Source organism: Rhinolophus ferrumequinum, chromosome 15, assembly GCF_004115265.2.
Source record: "Rhinolophus ferrumequinum isolate MPI-CBG mRhiFer1 chromosome 15, mRhiFer1_v1.p, whole genome shotgun sequence".
Classification (NCBI taxonomy): domain Eukaryota; kingdom Metazoa; phylum Chordata; class Mammalia; order Chiroptera; family Rhinolophidae; genus Rhinolophus; species Rhinolophus ferrumequinum.
In genome coordinates this window covers 36,323,553-36,341,880 of record NC_046298.1, presented here as the reverse complement: position 1 = coordinate 36,341,880, position 18,328 = coordinate 36,323,553, and the positions used below count along the sequence as shown (strand labels likewise).

The window sequence follows — 18,328 nt, the reverse complement described above, 5'->3', positions numbered from 1 at the left end:
AGAATAAATAAATACATTCCGGTCTCAGCTCCTCAAAAAAACTCACTTACAAACATAGCAATACAAACCATTTCTTTAGCAAAGTGTTTTCTCCCCAACCTCCCATCATGGCTCTCTTTGGGGTCCTGCCAGCAACCCCACCCATGTCCTCACCGCATGGCAGCTAGCTAAACAGGGGCAGCCCCTGCCTGGTTTGGTCCATCAGGTGCTCTCCCCGGGAGCTCTAGCTGAAGGCCTGGGGAGCAATTTCTCTACTGTTGAGCATGTTGGGTCGCCTGGAGTAGCTGTGTCAACACACCTGGACAGCAGCTGCTGATTGGCAGAGAGAGCAGGCTGTGCTACTCAGAAGGAAAGAGAGGGAGAGAGAGAGAGAGAAACAAGAGAGAGGGAGACAGACAGTGGCCTGCCTTGGTTCCTGGTTCCTGCCCCTAATGAAGCCGAACAGCAAGGTTCTGTGAGACTCCCTGCTGCCCCGATATCCTAGTTTAAAGTACGTCTTTGCTCCTCCTAAAAGATGGTTCACAATGAAGCCACTCACATGACTGAAGATGTTTTTCTGCCAGGGAGAGTCAAGGCTGCTATCCACGTTCCAGAAGCGAATGGTGTTGTCTGAGGAACAAGTCAGAAAGGATCCTGAAGGCAGACAAGCTCTCCGATCTTCAAACTCAGGATATACCTACAGTGCCCAGAGGACAAAGCAAAGGGCAATTCATTACAACTACTTCAATGACAGCACTAGATATACTGTTGCGTTTTGGTGGGAAAAAAGTAAGGTGCAGATAAACAGGCATAGTTTAATGCTTTCCATGTTAAAAATAATCAAGAGAAAAAGAACACAAAATGCTGCCATACATTGTCCATGTGCCATCTGTAGCCTAGGCCATAAAACATCCCCACAAATAAATTTTCAAGGAAAATGGGCAGCTCGTTAAGCACAAAAGGAAACAAGGTAACATGAGAAAGAAGCATGAGAAATGATAGTCTACCTTCAAATACTGGAATTATCAAATAGAATATAAAATAACTATACTTAATATGCTTAAAGAAGTAGAAGAACTTTGACAAGATTAAAAGGATGAGCAGCCAACTAGAAACAATAAATAACCAAGCAGGGCTGAAAAAGAACAAAATAGAACTATTTATAGAAATGAAAAATAAAACATATTAAAAACCAAAGATTAGACATAGTTGAAAATTAAATGAATTGAAAGAAAGAACTAAACATTACTCAAAATGCAATTCAGAGAGACAAAGAGACAACATATAAAGAGATTTCAAAATATGGAAGACTGGGTTCTGAGATGACGACAGCAGCAGCATCGATTTTTAAATCCAAATCCCGACATAAAAAAGAGCAACCAGGTAGCAAAACCAAACCCCATGGACAACATTTACTGCAAAACTAGCTATTCTCATAATTCTCAAAATACAAGCAGGTAGGGACAAACTACCTCCAGTAATAAGAGCTACATGCTATCAACGTGTACTCGTATATGGGAGAAGCAGTGAGGCACCCGACAGACCCAAGAACAGCATAACGCCCAAGTAGCCAGCTAGATATTCACTGGAAAGCACAATGGGCCAAACTGAACAGCAGCTGAAACTGGGAGGGTTTTATCCACTTCAATTGAACTTGTGTGCAAGGGCTTGGCAGTAAGGTCTAAAGGGGCCGGAGCAGCCCAGGCCCTGTGAACTTGAAAACTGACCTGCCAGGGCTCCCTTCCAGGACAAAGGCCCACACTAGGAGGAAACTGCTCAGAGTGAAAACAAAATTGATCAGGATAGGGACAAGACAAAGTAAAGAGGAAGTTCAGATAAAAGCAGGGACATAACACATAAATAGGAATATAAAAAGAAATATCACAAAGCAAGCTGCGTATTTTTTTAAACAGTATGAAAATCAGAAGATGGAGTTCTTTCTTGGGAAGTTAGAAAACCTGTCCTGAACCAACTTCAAAAAATTCAGAAGAACTATTATGACATGAACATGAACAACAAGAAGACGACCAAGACTAAGTCCCAAACAAAGTTACTCTTTAAAATAAAAAAAAAGAGCACACCAGAAACACATTTCCATAAAACAGGTCAAAACTATAACTTACTATTTCAAAATAAGCTAAAAGACATTAAGAAAATTATCTAAATATGAAAAACAATCTAAATCATTAGAAAAACTCAGATAAGAATTCAGAGTTAGAAATAAATGAAGAAACCATTTGAGAAATAAAGGCCAAATTAAAAGGAACCCAACAGTGAATAAACACAAGAGATAAGGCATTAAGAAACAGTGAAAAGGAGGAAATTCTTAAAAATCAAAAAGAAATTATGAAAGGGCCGGCCCGGTGGCTCAGGCGGTTAGAGCTCCATGCTCCTAACTCCGAAGGCTGCCGGTTCAATTCCCACATGGGCCAGTGGGCTCTCAACCACAAGGTTGCCAGTTCGATTCCTCGAGTCCCGCAAGGGATGGTGGGCTGCGCCCCCTGTAACTACGGCAACTGGACCTGGAGCTGAGCTGCGCCCTCCACAACTAAGATTGAAAGGACAACAACTTGAAGCTTGAAGCTGAATAGAACCTTCCACAACTAAGATTGACACACTGTTCCCCAATAAAGTCCTGTTCCCCTTCCCCTATTAAAAAAAAAAAAAAAAAAAAGGGGAGAGAGAACAGAGTAGAGGCAGTTCTTAAATCTGTACTGGCTGAGAATTTTTCAGAACTGATAAAAAGATCCTAAAAAGATCCACCCACAGATACTTTTGTTGAGGATGGATATACATATATATAACATATAAATGATATTTATATACATAATTATATATATAACATATAAATGATATTTATATACATAATTATATAATCAATAAATAAAATTATATTTATATAAATATTAATATGAATAAATAACAGGCAGATACACAGAAAACGAACTGAAAAAACATACAGCCTGTCCCACTTAGCTCTTGAGTCCTGGGGACATGACCCTAATAGTCTTTGATAGCTACCTTGCTATCTAGGATGACAAGATGTTCCAGCCTCATTTTTTACATTTCTTGTCCCAATCCTGGAATCAGCAATTTCTTAAAGAAGCCCTTGGGTTTTGTTTTTTTGTTTTTTCAATTCGAATTGGTATTTTAAAATCACAGTCTGGGTGCTAGGGATGCTCGTAGCTATTGGATTGATCATTCCACAATTCTAGTTCTCAAAGACTAAGGGGATGGGTGAGGGTGAGAAAGAGCAGGACTGGGGGGTGGGGAAATGATCGAAGAGATTTTAGCTTTATCTGTAATATTTCACCTTTTTTTCAAGGAGGAAATATTTATACATACATTTTTAAAGTTATTTAAGAACATTCTTGCTAAGTGAGAGAAGTGCTAGCAACACAAGCATCAGATCTACAAAGACAGATGGATTTAAGCAGATCAAAAGGCTAAATAACGCTTATTCAAAAGGATTAAGTTATTTTTCCCAATTCTGATTTGGCCCACTGAAAACATAAATTCTCTAGGACAAACATTCCTAGTAGAAGAAATTTTCAGGGGGAAAAAAAAGCAGAATATAATTCTTTCTCCACCAATTGTCTTATCTGCAAGGAGTACTTAGAACAGCTTTAGAGAATGAAAAAATCCCCACAGATGCATTCTTGGAAAATAATAACTAAAACACAAATAAAAAAAGCACTAAACAACACAAATGGCCTCCACAACAGGCTCTCTGGGGGACACAGGCTCCTGCTGCAGGACCTCTGCTCTTGCTTTTCTCCCGGGTTGCCATGTGCCTCTCATCCCCTCACTTCCTGCAGGTCTCTGCTCCACATCCTCAGGGAGGCATTCCCTAACCACTCTCCTCTCTACAATACCAAGCACTCGTGGTCCGTCTTTCCCCTACTATGCTTCATCTTTCTTCCGGGAGGTACAGCTACCTGGCATGTTATATACTGGTGATGTTTATGGGTTTACTTTCCCACCCAAATGTGAGCTCCATAAGGACAGGACTTTTGTCAGTTTCCTTCCCAGTTGTGTCCCCAGCACCTAGAACAGCACCCGGCACATAGCTGGAGTCCATGAGTATCTTTTGAAGGAATAGCTGAATGGTTTCCCCAAACTCTGCAGAAACTCCCCAAATAGAGGCTGAGCAAGGGCGGGGAAGAGAGAGAGGGGCTCACCTCCACATTCCAGACGTAGGAGCTGTGGAAGAGCTCCGACCACATCTTGCCTACTTTGTTGATGTCTTTGACATCCCAGATATAGATGCTGTGGTCCTTATACACGCAGGACAGCCACTGGTGAGTGGGGTCGAAGGTCAGAGCCACTGTATCCGGGTAGACTGCTTCTGCCTTCCTGCAGAAGAGGAAGCTACCAAGGCAACACAGGTCATCAATCATCATTAATTGTCACTGTGGGCAGTGACAGCTGCCTGTGGTGACACTGAAGCTGTCTCATGCCTGGCAATGCCATGGTGGTTCATCTCTCCTACTCCAACTCCACTTCTCCCTCTTCCTTCTTCCTTTGTTTTGTTTCTAATACAGAGATTGTAAAGTGGAAGCTTCCACTTAACCCCTGAGAGCATTTGAATTTTCGACTCCTGTTAACATTTTTCTCCCCTCATTTCACCCAACCCAAGCTCCGAAAATAAGACCTAACCAGAACATAAGCCCTAGCATGATTTTTCAGGATGACATCCCCTGAACATAAGCCCTAATGCATCTTTTGGAGCAAACCTTAATATAAGACCCGGTCTTATTTTTGGGGAAACATGGTACCTCAGGCCTTCTCTCTCGTGGGCCCCACCAACACGTGATCAAAAATCTCTGTGCAAGGGGGTGGGGGAGCCGTCCTCTGGCTTGGGGCTTCCCTACAAAGACTGCAGTTTTATTGAGCACCTACTGCATGCCTAGCCAAGAGCTTTAGCTGCACTAAATTCCTACAATCTCCATGAGAGGTAGGTATTATATTTTACAGATGAAGAAACTGAAGGACCGGTTGATACAGTGACCTGCCTGAGGCCACATAGCACATAGCAGAACCTCACAGAGCGGGGCAGCCTAACCACTATAACACACCACTGTCTGTGGGTTGCTGATCTACCCTCTTTCCTTTGAGATACTCAATAGCCCCTCTGGGCTCTCAGAAAAGGCACCCAGGAGGTAGTGTCTGGCAATCTACAAAGAGGCAGCCCCAGCCATGCAGTACCCCGTTTAGGTAGCTCCTGTCCCCACAAAACTTACTTATAACAAAGGGAAAATATGTCACAGCTTAGCTCTTCCACCCACTCTTGACATGACCACCAGAGGGATCTAATGCTCCAGGTCTGACCACGTAATGCCAATGCCTGAAATCCCCAGTGGCTGCCCATGGACCAGAGAATGGACAAGCTCCTCCCACCAGATCCATCAATTCTTAGACCTGTCTCCCACGGCACACTGGGCTCCAGCCACAGCCCCTAGCTCTTCCTGTAACACGCCAGGCCCAGTATGCTATCTCCTTACGGCCTTTCCACTTACTGTCAGGACCCAGGTCTCCACAGTGGCTCCTTCTCACCAGAGAGACTTCCCCTGGCCACCCAATCGATACAGCCCTAAGCCCCAGACACTCTCCTTCCTGCGGCCCTGCTTTATTTCACCAAAGCATTTATGACTATCAGAAATTATCTTACTGGTGTACTTGTGTATGACTGAGCTCCCGCCCTCACTAGACTGAAGACTTCACAGTGGCAGAGATTTTGCTGCCTCATTATAGCTGTATCCTGTTTCCTGCCCAGGGCAGGCCAGTGTGGAAGCATAGATGGATACGAGCAGACAGACTCTGGTTGGACCCCTCACCCTGCCCCTGCCAGGTAGTACCTGGGGTCCAGGCCCTGGGCCACATCTACCCCAAGGTAGTGTGGCTTGGGCAGGTTGGCGAGGTAGTGCAGGTTGTGGGCCTGGAAGATGCGAACTATTCCATCGGTGCAGCCACAGAAGATGAGCTCCTGGCTGACACAGAGGCAGGAAGACAGGGAGACCTGTGGGGGTAAAGGGACCCAAGTGGACTTTGTGCTTTGTGTGGCCCAATTCAGGGACATGAGGACTGACAGGACAGTGTTGGGCCTCCAAAAAAGCCTTATGGTTTCTTGGGTCTAAGAAGCTCATCTCAGCAAATTTTAAGATTTCTGGAACCAGGATATGGCATAAGGTCACTACTGAAGGAAACGTGCCAGCAGGTAGACCGAAGCATGAATTGGGATGGGGTTGTCACTGCTCCCTATAGAGGAATTCAGCTGTGGGGGGAAAATATGTGTTCAGCAGACTGTGACTTCAGAAAGGTAACAGGGTTAAATTTTAGGTTTAACTTTTATTTCCTGTTGCTTAAAAACAACTTTACAGAGATTATACTTCAAAGCAGCACAGAAAAAAGTTACTGTATACAGGAAGGTCTGTCTATCCTGCCAGGATGTGCAGAGAGAAGGCGCAGGAAGTGCCAGAACTCTGGAGTTTTCCCAAATCTACAGGGACTTAATTTATGAGTCATTAAGACAAGTGCTCAGGGGCTACACATCTATCTGTCAAAAGCTTCTGACATGCTTAAAAAAGCTGCATGAGTTCTAGAAAGAGGATTCTAGCAAATGAGAAAAAAAAAAAAAAGATGTTTAACCAACTAGGAAAGACAGATAAAACTCGGTATTCTTCCATATGCTGGACACCATACCATTAACCCTAACGGTGAGCGCTGGAGAGGAGTCACAAGAGCAGGACTAGGAAAAGGAGGGAAAACCCAGATGTTCCTGTCCATAGCCAAATGGACATCCAAATATGGAAATGGAAAGACAGCTTGGACTCAAACCCTCAGATCCTGAAGAAAAGTGGTTCTGCCATTTATTGATGTATCATCCTTTAGTTTAGTTGTTTTTGGTATAGTCTTTTTTGACTGAAAGTTAATTATTAAGTCAATGATACCTTAGATTAAAAAAAAAAAAAATGTAGTCCTACTAGCCAAGAGTGCTCAAAGAAAAGAAATGTGAACTGAATCAAACAGTGATGGGAAAGCAATTATAACCTTGACCCCCATTACAGGGTACCACTGTGCTGAATGCCTTACCTATATTATCTCATGTGACTCTCTTATCTACTCTGTGAAGTATATGGCAGTATTTCCATTTTACAAATGAGGAAACTGAGGCTCAGAGAGGGAAAGTCATTCACCAGAGTCACATAAGCAGAACTTGAAGTCATATCCAGAGCTGGTATGGTCAACTACCAGGCAGGGACACTGCTGAGCGTCCCTGGAGACCATGTCATGGAAAGAGTATTTCCCCCCATGGATAGCAGAGAGGGAGGGTGGGGTACCTTCAGGTTGATCCACTTCTCTAGCACCCTCTTCTCGTTGAACTGGCAAAGGAGGCCCGAGTAGGACACACAGAAGGTACTGCCTGCGATCTGGCCCCGGCCACAGGCCACACCACAGAAGACATTGTTGTGCAGCTCACCTAGAATGCCTGAGCGCCCTACGAGGGGCACCGTACCCGTCACCTGGAGGCACAGCAGGGAACAGTGAGACAATGTCCACATGGTTTAGACCCCGACAAGGTCATGATAGGCCTCTCATAACCAGAGGATACAACGCAACTAAACAGGAGTACGCTAAAGAACTCCTCCAAGTGGAGGAGAAGGCAAGAAAAAACAGAACACACATTTCCAGGCAGAGTGGCTAGAAGGCAGCAGTCCAGGAACGAGGTCTGGCTCCATGGTCGGGGGAGGAGGGGAACGCGGTAGGGAGGTTTCCCAGGAGGGCCTGGCAGTCTGCACTCGGAGAGCAGGCCAGAAGCAAAAGCCAGACCCCCCCACCCCCCCAGGCCAGCCAGCCTCTGAGACTACTGCTCCCAAATCTCAGGTAAAAAAAAAAAAAAACGAGGCCATACTGCCCCCGATGGTTACTTCCCAGGCTGGTTGACGTGGCAGGGACAAAAACTCACCTTTGCTTCAGTGCAGACTTCCAAGAACCAGAACCTCACATGCCGGTTCCCAACTGTGACAAAATAGCTGCTGTCCTCTGAGAAAGAGAGGGCGATGACTCTGCACGATATCTTGTTGGAGGCCACCACAACATCTTTCTGGAAGAATCAGTGCAGAGAAGTTCACGCCAGCACCCAGCCCCTGGACACCTGCTCTCAGCCTATGCCCTCAGCCCTGTGTATCATCCCTCTCCTCTGCTCCAAGTCTGTTTTCCTTGGGCCCGCCAGGGAGCTGCTTTATGGGAAAACCTATGTGTGGCGCTCTTATCGTTCCCACTACAGAGGAGACTGAGGCTTGGAAAGGTTCCCATGTGAGTACGGTCCAGAACTCTGCCCAAGCTCTACAGCCCATATAAGGTGTTGAGGCTGGGAGGTAAGGACAACACAAGCATGGCTGCCACAGGGCTCTGACTCTAGGCCCTGCTGAGCCCTTCACAGCATAATTCATGGAATTCCCTCAATAGCCCTATCACGGAGGTGCTGCTCCTCCCACCCTGCCCTGCTTAGAGTGGGGAAGTCATGTGCTCAAGGTCACACAGCAGGTTAGGAACACAGCCAGGACTTGGTACCCACTTCTGTCGACTCCAAGTCCTCCCCTAGCTGTTCCCGAGTCCAGTCTTACATATCAGCTCATTGAAAACTCACAACTCAACGAGATGGATGCTATTATATCCAGTTTACAGAAGAGAAAACAGACCCACAGAGAGGTTAAGTCACTTGATCAAGGTCACAGCTGGTCAATATAAAAATAATTATATATTCCATCGTTGAGAACTCATCATATGCCCTACAATAAGTGCCTAGAACAGGGATCAGCACGGAGTAGGTGCTCAATAAATATTTGCTGGATGAGTGAGCACTTTCCCAAGTTATCTCATTTAGCTGCCTGCCCACACGCCCACCAGTTGGCTCACCTTCCAGTCCCAGACGTTGAGTACCATGTCGTGCTGGTAGCCCATGGACACAATGTGCTTCATATTGGGGGAGAAGGCCACACAGGCTACGCCGTACTTGTGGCCTAACATCTCCGCCACCTGACTCTTCTCATCCACATCCCAGATGCGCACAGCAGGCCTGTGCCCGTTCTGGGGAAGGTGGGGCCATGAAGTGCTGCTGGGTTCTGCACCAGGCAGGGCTAGAGGGGCTGGCAGGGCTGAAATTGGCATTGCCCCAGGGTGTGCCCAAAAGCCACCTCCCCCATCTGCCATGAGGCTTTTCTGGCCCAGGAAGGAGCTATTCCACGGACTCCCCAGGCCCAGGAGGGACAGAAGGAATGGCTCCAATACCCCTCCCCACCCACTCATGACCACAACTCACCTCCCCCGTCACTATGTACTTCCCATCAGGGGAGAAGGCCAGAGCACTCAGAGATTTCCTGGGGGCAAGGAAAGGGATTCATCACTGGTTCCACTGAGGGTGGACAGCCAGACCTCAGCCTGGCTGTGCTCACAGCACTCTGCTCCCGGCTCGCTCCAGCCGAGAGGTGAGCGCCAGCAGCTCCCACAGAGCCAGAAATGCCAGTATGCCCAGCCCAGCATAGCACACAGGGTGTTCCTGCATTCCCTGCTGCCAGGAGAAAGGGGCAGTGGCACTGGGAAATGGGGTTCTGTAAAAGCAAAGGCCCTTTCCTCCCTAAAACCTCAAACCCAGATGGGGTAGACACTGAATGGGGACCCTCCTTCTTCTCCCTCTGCAGGGGTGAGATCCCTAAGACCCTACCAGCCTTGTAACACTGCGAAATTCAGATGCAGGAAATAGCACAGATCTGGCCTAACACTGGAGGTGGTGCTAAAGGGAGGACCCTGGCAGACATCACCCTGAGACAGCTGCAGCATGTGCTCTACTGCTAACTGCTCAAGGTGTTCTGGAAAACCGATAAACAACCAATGTGTTTGTCCTTGATACTCCCAGCTAGCCCGGACAAAGACTGATTGACCAGACGAGTTTGCACAATTTTTGGCAGCAAGTCTCACTATTCCCAGACTGCATTGTTTTTTTTCTCTCTCCTCTTTCTTTTAACCCTGTTTTCACCTCTGTTCCTTAACAGTCTAGTAATTGTTTCCCTCACACGAGTAAATTAGTGCGCAGGCAACTCTGAGCTAAGTCTTTGACAACCTCATAGAACATGTATCATCATCAACTCAACCCCCTGGTGGCTTCCCACCACTCCTACAGCAGCAGACAAGGTGAGCTGCCTACCCAATATCCACTCGCCTCTCCTTCCTCACTGACAGAACCCCAATTTTAATGGGGATGGCAATGTTCCTGGCTAGCGTACATTTCCTCACCTCTCTTGTAGCTACACACGTACAGCTACATGACTTAGTCTGGCCAACGAGAGGTGCTGTGTGCAATTTCCAGAATAGCTTCTCAAAGGGAACTCTTCACCCTGCTCCCCACTCATTCCCCTTCTGAAAAGAGGCCATGTCAGCCAGAACTCCACCTGGGGTCATGCAGTGACCTCAAAAACAGAAGCCTTACAATAGTGGAATGGTGGAAACAGAAAGACAGGAGTGGGGTCCCTGATGCTTGAAGAGACACCAGCCCCCTGGGTACCTACCTCCAGACTTCTTACATGCAGGAAGAGCATGCCCGTGTGTTTGAACCATGTTTGTTGTGGGGTTTCTATTGTTTGCAGCTACTCCTAACCTGACTGTCACATGCCCTGACCTTATGCCCAGCCCTCTGCCAAATGCATCACTACACTGATTCCTCACACACGCTCCATGAAGTCAGGATTCTCATTAGTCAGTTTTGGACGAGGAGACCTCAACACAGGGAACTCCCCTGCCGAAGGTTATCCAACCACACAGGGCAGAGCCCTGGCCCCAAGGCCAGAGGTTCTCAGTCCTGGCTGCACGTCAGAATCCCCTAGAAAGCTTTTAAAAAATGTCAAAGCTATGCTAAAATTCGTGAGTAAAAGTTTGGTGAGGAACAAGGTAACATCCGCAGAGTTTCAGAGAAGCTCCCCCTACGATACTAATCATAGAGGGGAAAAGAAAGGCTTCCACGGTGGAGAGGCCTAGAAGACATCTCCTAAACTAAGGGCTCAAAGTGAACACCACTGGTCATAGGAGAGATCAACATCATGAACTTTTTGGTAGGATGAATGCACTGAAAAGAACGCAGCATTCCTTCTGAGATATTCCTGCCAAAGATGCAGACCCTGAATCTGTCTATGAGGAAACATCAAACAAACCCAAATGTTGGCACACTCTACAAAATACCTGGCCTGTAATCCTCAAAAGTGTCAAGGTCACGAAAGTCAAGAAAAGATCGAAGAGGGGTAGCCGGATGGCTGTTGGTTAGAGTGCAAGCTCTGAAAAACAGGGCTGCCGGTTCACTTCCCACATGGGCCAGTGAGCTGTGCCCTCCACAACTAGATTGAAGACAGTGAGCTGCCGCTGAGCTGCCAGAGGGACGGCTGGATGGCTCAGATGGTTAGAGCGAGAGCTCTTAACAACAAAGTTGTCAGCTCAATGCCCACAAGGGATGGGTGGGCTGTGCCCCCTGTAACTAAGATTGAAAATAGCGACTGGACTTGAAGCTGAGCTGCGCCCTCCACAACTAGATTGAAGGACAACGGCTTGGAGCTGATTGGCCCTGGAGAAACACACTGCTTCCCAATATTCCCCAATAAAATTTTTAAAATATATATATTAAGAAAAAATGCAGGAACAGCTTCAGACTGAAGGAGAATAAAGACATAATGACATGCAATGCATGATTCTGGACAGAATTCTTTTGCTATAAAGGACATTTTTGGGACAAATGGTGAAACTTGACTGAGGAGTAGATGGTAGTGATGTACCAATTCTAATTTTCTGATTTTGTTGAAAGTATTGTAGTTTTGAAAGACCATGTCGTTTTTGTTTTTTTTTTTTCAGGAAATACACGCCGAAGTATTTAGAGATACAGGGGCATCATGTCGGCAGCTTACTCTCACATGATTCAAAAAAACATTAATACGTATATAGACAGAGAATGATAAAGCAAATATGGTAAAATGTTAATATTTGGGGAATATGAGTGAAAGGTATACATATGCCTTTTGTACTGTTCTTGTAAGTCTGAAATTATTTCAATATAAAAAGTTTAAAAGTTGCCAATGCCCAGGCCTCACTCCAGACCAATAATTAGGCCTTCTCTGGGAGTGAGGCCCGGGTTCAGGTGACTCTGAATTGCAGCCAGGGTAAAAACCTCTACTGTGGCCACACCACCTCCTAAGACAGACCCATCAGTGGTTGAGAGTGGACCTTTTTCATGCCATCTGCTTCAGATCAAGGTTGGCTACTCCAATCCTTACAGGAATCAGGGAGGCAACATGGAGGCTGAGATGAACTGGCCAACGGGAGTTCTGACAAATTCCATGAAGCTCCAGCACATCACTGCCATATGGAAACGTGGGCCCTAGGGACCAGAATCCCTCACTTTTCCAAAATGAAAGAGACAGATGGGTTTTTGCGTAAAAAAACCTTAAATATTGTCAACCAAGTCCAATCTTTAACACACTGTGTCAGACAAGTCTGTGGGACTCTGGTTTGCAACTGCTGCCTTCAGAACACATTCACCATAGGAGGTAGCTGTTTTGTTTTAGAGGATGCCAAGGCTCGGAGAGAAGTGTCTCACCTGAAATCACTGGAACCCAGTTCTGCCCACGCCACCAGTGACAGAACCAACAGTCAGAGCCAAGCGTCCAAGGAGCCCCTTCTGAGAGCGAACCTGTTTCTGCCACACCATAGGGACCTGCCATAGCTTAAGGAACCTATCTTCGGAACTGTAAGGGAAGGGGAAAACCCACCCCTTATCCTTTCACCTGGGAAAGAAGGCCACAGGAGCTAAGCTTCAGCTATGCCACTGAGTGACGTGCAGTCCCCAAAGGTCACAACCCAATTGGGACCAAAGGCCCAGGATGACACAGTGATCAAGCAGCCCCAAAGCAGACCGCTGGGCACCACCCTGGGCCTACTCAGGGCCAAGGGCCTTGCCCAATAAACTGGCAGCAAGAGGGCTCTTTCTAAATCACTTTCAGTCATGAAATAATAAGTGTCATCAATGTGCTAGATACCACTCTAAGTGACAGGGACATAGAAATTAACTAAGAGAAAGTCCCTGCCCTCACACTGTGGAAGGGTGACAGACAATGAATATCATCAGTGAGGAAATTAGATAGCATATGAGAAAGGAGTATACTTTGTGGAGAAAAGTAAAACAGGGAAGGGAGACAGAGCGTGCTGGAGGGCTGGGATGTGGAAAGCATATTCCTAGCCTATAAACAGCCCTCCAGTGGTTTCTCTTTGCAATCAGTATTCACCCCACCCTCCCCAAGACCCACGTGATGTGGCTTCTGCCGGTTCCCGCCTCTCTGTCCCTCATCTACTCCTCCGTTCCATGCACATCAATCCCTGGCGGCTCTTCAAACAACCTGAGAGTCTTAACTACTGTCAGACTTTGGTCCTTGCTGTTCACTCCGCCTGAAACGCTCATCCCTCACCTTCACATGGGTCATCCCCACTTCCTTCAGGTCTCAGCCTTGGGAAGGCCTTCCCAGAGCCTTCTGTTACGGCTTTCCCCCCCACTCTCTGCCTGCAAACCTGCCCTAAGACATCTCCATCACTTCCTTCATAGCAGTGGTCACAGGGGTCTTACTAGCCAATTGGGATAATTTGTCTTCTCCGCTGAACTGTCAGCTCTACAGGGAGCAGAGATTCTCCTCTTTTGTTCACTGCTGTGTCCCCAGCAACAAGGATAGTACCTAACACAGAACAGATACTCGGTGAATGTTGCTGAACTGATGGGTGAGTGAATGAATGAGTCGCCTACCCACAAGGACTTCCACAGAATGTGGGGAAGGGGTGATATGCCAGGACCCCGGTCCCACCCCTACCCCATACCCACGCCCCAGCCTACCTGGCAGTGTTAAAAATGTGCTGCTGCTTGTTCTCCTTGGGGTCCAAAATCACCACCACACAACTGGGGAGAAAGAGGAAAATGTGTCCAAACTGAGGGGAGTATTGGGGTTCAAGGATGATTCTGTTCCCAACAGAAGAGAGCCCACATATAAACAAGGCTCCCTTGGAGCAAAAGATTCTCTCTCTAGTCACCTCCTTTTCCAGGTGTTTACATTGAGAATTCTAGGGCACTTCACATTATTACTAATACATTCTTAAATAGAAACCAACACGTCCTCTGTGGTAACTATCCCGCCAGGCCCTGGGCTAATAAAGACCTTATGTGCACAATCTCTTTAAATCCTCACAACTGTCAGGTAAGCTCAGGAATCTTAGTCCCATTTTATAGATGCGGAAACTGAAGCCCAGAGAGGGGAAGTCCTTTGCCCAGGGCTACCCAGTAGGTCTGGGACAGAGTGGGGATGTGAATATCTACCTGTCAGACTCAAGAGCCTGCCCTTGTTCTCTACCCTGGACTGCTTACTTCCCCAAGACTAAGTAATAGAGTCTCGGGTCCCTTCAGTGCCTAGTACAGTGTCAGGGTAGAACAGTATTTGTGGTATAAACAGTTACAGAATGTTCTTCAGTCCTCTCAACTACCCAAGAGGAGGGTATCACTATTTCTGTTTTATAAGCATAGAAGCAGAGGGTCAGAGAGGGGTACTTGGTGGAGCTGGGACACAAATCCAGGTCATCTGACACCACAGCTTGGGTCTTAACCATCTGTCTTTCCCATAATCGCTGCCACCTCTCACCTGCGGGCTTTCATAGCACTCACTACATGCCAGATATTGTTCCAGACACAGATGGACCCATGGAATCCTCTCCACAGCCCTCAGAGGTAGGCAGCATTTCTGCATTCTACAGATGGAAAGGCTGAGGCCCACCCACTCACTCACCCTGCTAGGTAGGCCACATGGCCTGTGCTGGGGTCACAGGTTAGGCCACTGCTGTTCTGGGCTGTGATGCCAAGCACCTTCTCCAGTGACACCTGCAGGGAAAAGGACCAAGTCAAAAGCACCTGCCCTAGCAGGCCCCATGTGGCATAGCCGCCTCAGCCACCCATTCAGTTCCTCTTATGTTCAATACACTGACTGAGCTTCTATAGTCATCTACCACGAGCTAACACTTGTTTTCTTCAACATTCCTTTGACAAATGCACAGTGCCCGGTGAAGGGCATAGAATGGTGAGGAAAACATAAAAATCCCTGCCCTCCTGGAGTTCACATTCTGGCAGCAATGGGATGAAGGACATTCCAAGAAAACAGAAAAAATATGCAAAATAGATATCAGGTGATGATAAGAGAAATAGAGAAAAGCAAAGCAGGGAAGGAAACTGGGAGCACAGGGGAAGGGGAGAAGGCCACACGGAGGAGGTGACCTTTGAATAATTTCTCAGTATTTTATGTGGCTGAAAGACCTGAAACCCCACAACAAACCAAGGAAGAAGGCACTATTATCAGCCCCATTTTACAGATGAGGACATTGAGGCCCAAGGTCCCACACCTTCATTGGCAAGGTGGGGATACAAACCCAGGTAGTCTGGCTCCAATGCCAGGACTTTGGGCCCTGCAGGGGAGACACAGCAGCGAGCAAAAGTGGACACTGTCCATTCCCTCATCGAATTTATAGTCTAGAGGTTCACCAACTAAAGAAACAAATGAACAATCACATTTAAAATTTAAAAATTTTCTAAGCAAAGTAAGCTAAATGGGCCAGCCCCCATCATGGTTGATCAAACAGAACTGTGATATTTTCATATTTTGAATAGACTAGTTTCTAATTGTAAAGTAAAATATTCTCAAGCAAGTCCTTGGCCTCAGAAATGAAAGGCAAATATAAGACAATAATAGCTAACACTTATTGAGCATTTACCAGGAGCCAGGTGTTGTTCAAATACCTATAACTATTAACTTATTTAATGTTCTCAATGACCCTGTGCTTTGGTCACTACTGTCATCATCATTTCCATCTTACAGGTGAGGAAACAGATGCCCAGAAGGGTTGCCATCCAGGAAGCAGTGCCAGGACTCTAATCCAGGCAACCAAGCAATGACACTCACTTTTTATCTGGCAATCAGCACTACTGGGCATTAGTATAACTGGTAATTTTCAGACTAGGTCTTTTGCAGGCCAAGTGGACTCTGCACCACCAAACAATTGATGTCAAAATAAATGACATCAATTACCCAAAATGCACAATCATAACAGTAGTAGCTAACACTAATAGAGTATTTGCAATGTGCCAGGTATTGTTCTAAGTGCTTAAGATATGTGACCTCACTTAATCCTCACAAATACTCTATAAGAGCATATTTATACTATTATCCTCATTTTACAGATGAGGAAATTGAGGCACAGAAAAGTTCCTAAGAGGGAGATTTTAAGGTGTATTCTTATCATTATTCCTCTACTTTATACATAGTTTAGAGCTCATAAGGCACTTTCAGGTGGAAAATACAAGATGAGGGCTATGAAATATAGGGCGCTGGGTGAGAGATGAAGGTGGTTGTCTGCTTTAGGCTGGGGTTGAGACCTGAGGGATGAGGAGACTGCAACAAACAGCCCAGACAGAGAACTCACCAAACACAAAGGCTAGGAGGAGGGAAAGACCTTGGCGCCTCAGGAAAACAGACAGGACAGTGTGAGTGGACCTTTGTGAGAGGGTGAATGAGAGAGGTACCGCCAGACAGGTGGGCAGGGGCCACTTGCTCAGGGCCTTTCAGCCAGGAGTAGGTGATAAAATCAAAGTGCAGCAGGAAGCAGAAACAAGATCTACTAGCAGCTATCATGTATCCACCCTTTATCTGGACTCTGCTAGGCAAGTCATATTCACAATTTCATTTCATCTCCCTGCAACTCCATGGTACGGTTGTTGTTATCTCCATGTTATAAAAGCAGACTTTGTGGCTCAGGGAGCTGGAGAACAATTTTTTAAATTGTTGCTGTGCTAATGGAATTCCCTCTACGTACCTACTCTAAAATAGTCTCCAAAATTTCTATGTCTCAGGACTTAGGGAACTATTCTGTATGCCCTCCCCTCCAGGCAGCGCTGCTGAGATTTTACAAATATTACATCCGCTCCATAATTTTGGATGGCAATATGGAATAAGAATCCCACCTTGGTAAGAGAGATGGCAGGGGGTAAGGAAAGGAGGGATACATACAGGTGAGGGACAGTTGGGGCAAATAGGCCTCAGGACCCTAAAGACCCAGCGGGGGCGAGGTCAACAAAAGTGGAAGGGCCCAGAAAGAAGTCTAAAGACAAGCGATACACACGCAGGAAGGCGGGACTAGGAGGTGATTAGAACTAAAATACACTCCGAAAGATGGGACTAGGGAGGAACCCAGAAATGCTCCAAGGGCTAAAGGTGGGGCCAGAGATTGAGAGGTGGGACTAGGAATGACGGACAGTACCTGAGAGAATGAGACGGAAAGTGGGAGGAGCCTTGACCAAAGGGGCGGGGCTTATAGATGAGGCGGGTCCAGAGAGCAGCCTGAGGGGAAAAGCCAGGAGCTGATAGGCGGAGCCAAAGATCTAAGGGCAGGACCAGGAGAGGGCAGGACAAGCAGCTCCTTACCCGGTTCTGCACCGTGTCTTCGGGTGCCGCCGGGAGTCGCGTCCGCCGCCGGTGGCAGAGCGCTGGAGCGGGGGGCGGGGAGGACTGGCCCCTCCGCGCCGGAACTCCCGCCATGACGGATGACAGCTTCTCGACTTCATCGTTCCGCGCGTAGCCCCCGGAGCCCAAGGCCGCCATCGTCGTACCGGAGCCGGGCGACCGTTACTCATCCACCGCCGCCGCCAAGACCTACTCGAATAACGAACAGCCGCGGGAAAACCGGCGCTGCCGCCCATTGGATGCGGTAGCCGCTGGTCTGGCCAATCTCAGGGCTGCCGGGTGGCGCTTTTGACCAATGAGGGCTAAGAGGCGGAAAGGCGTGTCTGGCGGGGAGGAGCCACAATTAGTATATTTGATGCTTGACCAAGCATGGTGGCGTTTTTTTATCCAGTCTGTGTTTTCATCATTCACTGAAACATACTGGTTTTAACTTTTACGTGACTAAGACCAAAGCCGCCTCATCTCGCTTTTTGCTGCTGCCCCCGGGTGACTATACGCGCAGTGGCAGTCTCCCGGATGTAAATGTAGGGTGGAGCCGAAAGAGACTGACGATTTGGCGCTGGCTCAGAAACGCCGTGACGCCACCTCTCCCCAAACCTGTGACAAAGTACGGGTGGCTAGAAGAAGACGTATTCGTTTTCCCCCACTCACCACGTGACCAGGGCGTAGCTGTGGCAAGGCGGCAGGCCGGATAGTACGCAGGCGCTCTCGACCCTCCCGCGGCACGTGACGAGGCACCCAGCTCCTCACATGAAGCAGGAGGAGAGCGCGCG

General features: G+C 47.2%; 1 protein-coding gene across 6 annotated transcripts in view; it reads right to left on the bottom strand.

The window, feature by feature from the left end:
- WDR62 (WD repeat domain 62) overlaps window positions 1–18,328 on the bottom strand; it is a 44,429-nt gene extending 26,101 nt beyond the window's left edge. For 5 of the 6 annotated variants that reach the window (XM_033128372.1, XM_033128370.1, XM_033128374.1 and 2 more), the window contains exons 1-11: window positions 18,207–18,328; window positions 17,517–17,744; window positions 14,835–14,926; window positions 13,895–13,957; window positions 9,302–9,359; window positions 8,899–9,069; window positions 7,946–8,083; window positions 7,320–7,502; window positions 5,838–5,998; window positions 4,161–4,350; window positions 539–676 (exon numbers count right to left, since the gene is read on the bottom strand). In XM_033128372.1, the coding sequence (XP_032984263.1) occupies window positions 539–676; window positions 4,161–4,350; window positions 5,838–5,998; window positions 7,320–7,502; window positions 7,946–8,083; window positions 8,899–9,069; window positions 9,302–9,359; window positions 13,895–13,957; window positions 14,835–14,926; window positions 17,517–17,693 (1,371 nt within the window). In that variant the 5' untranslated portion in view covers window positions 17,694–17,744; window positions 18,207–18,328. Of the gene's footprint in view, window positions 1–538; window positions 677–4,160; window positions 4,351–5,837; window positions 5,999–7,319; window positions 7,503–7,945; window positions 8,084–8,898; window positions 9,070–9,301; window positions 9,360–13,894; window positions 13,958–14,834; window positions 14,927–17,516; window positions 17,879–18,206 lie in introns of all 6 variants that reach the window. The other variant, XM_033128371.1, reaches the window with a different exon arrangement.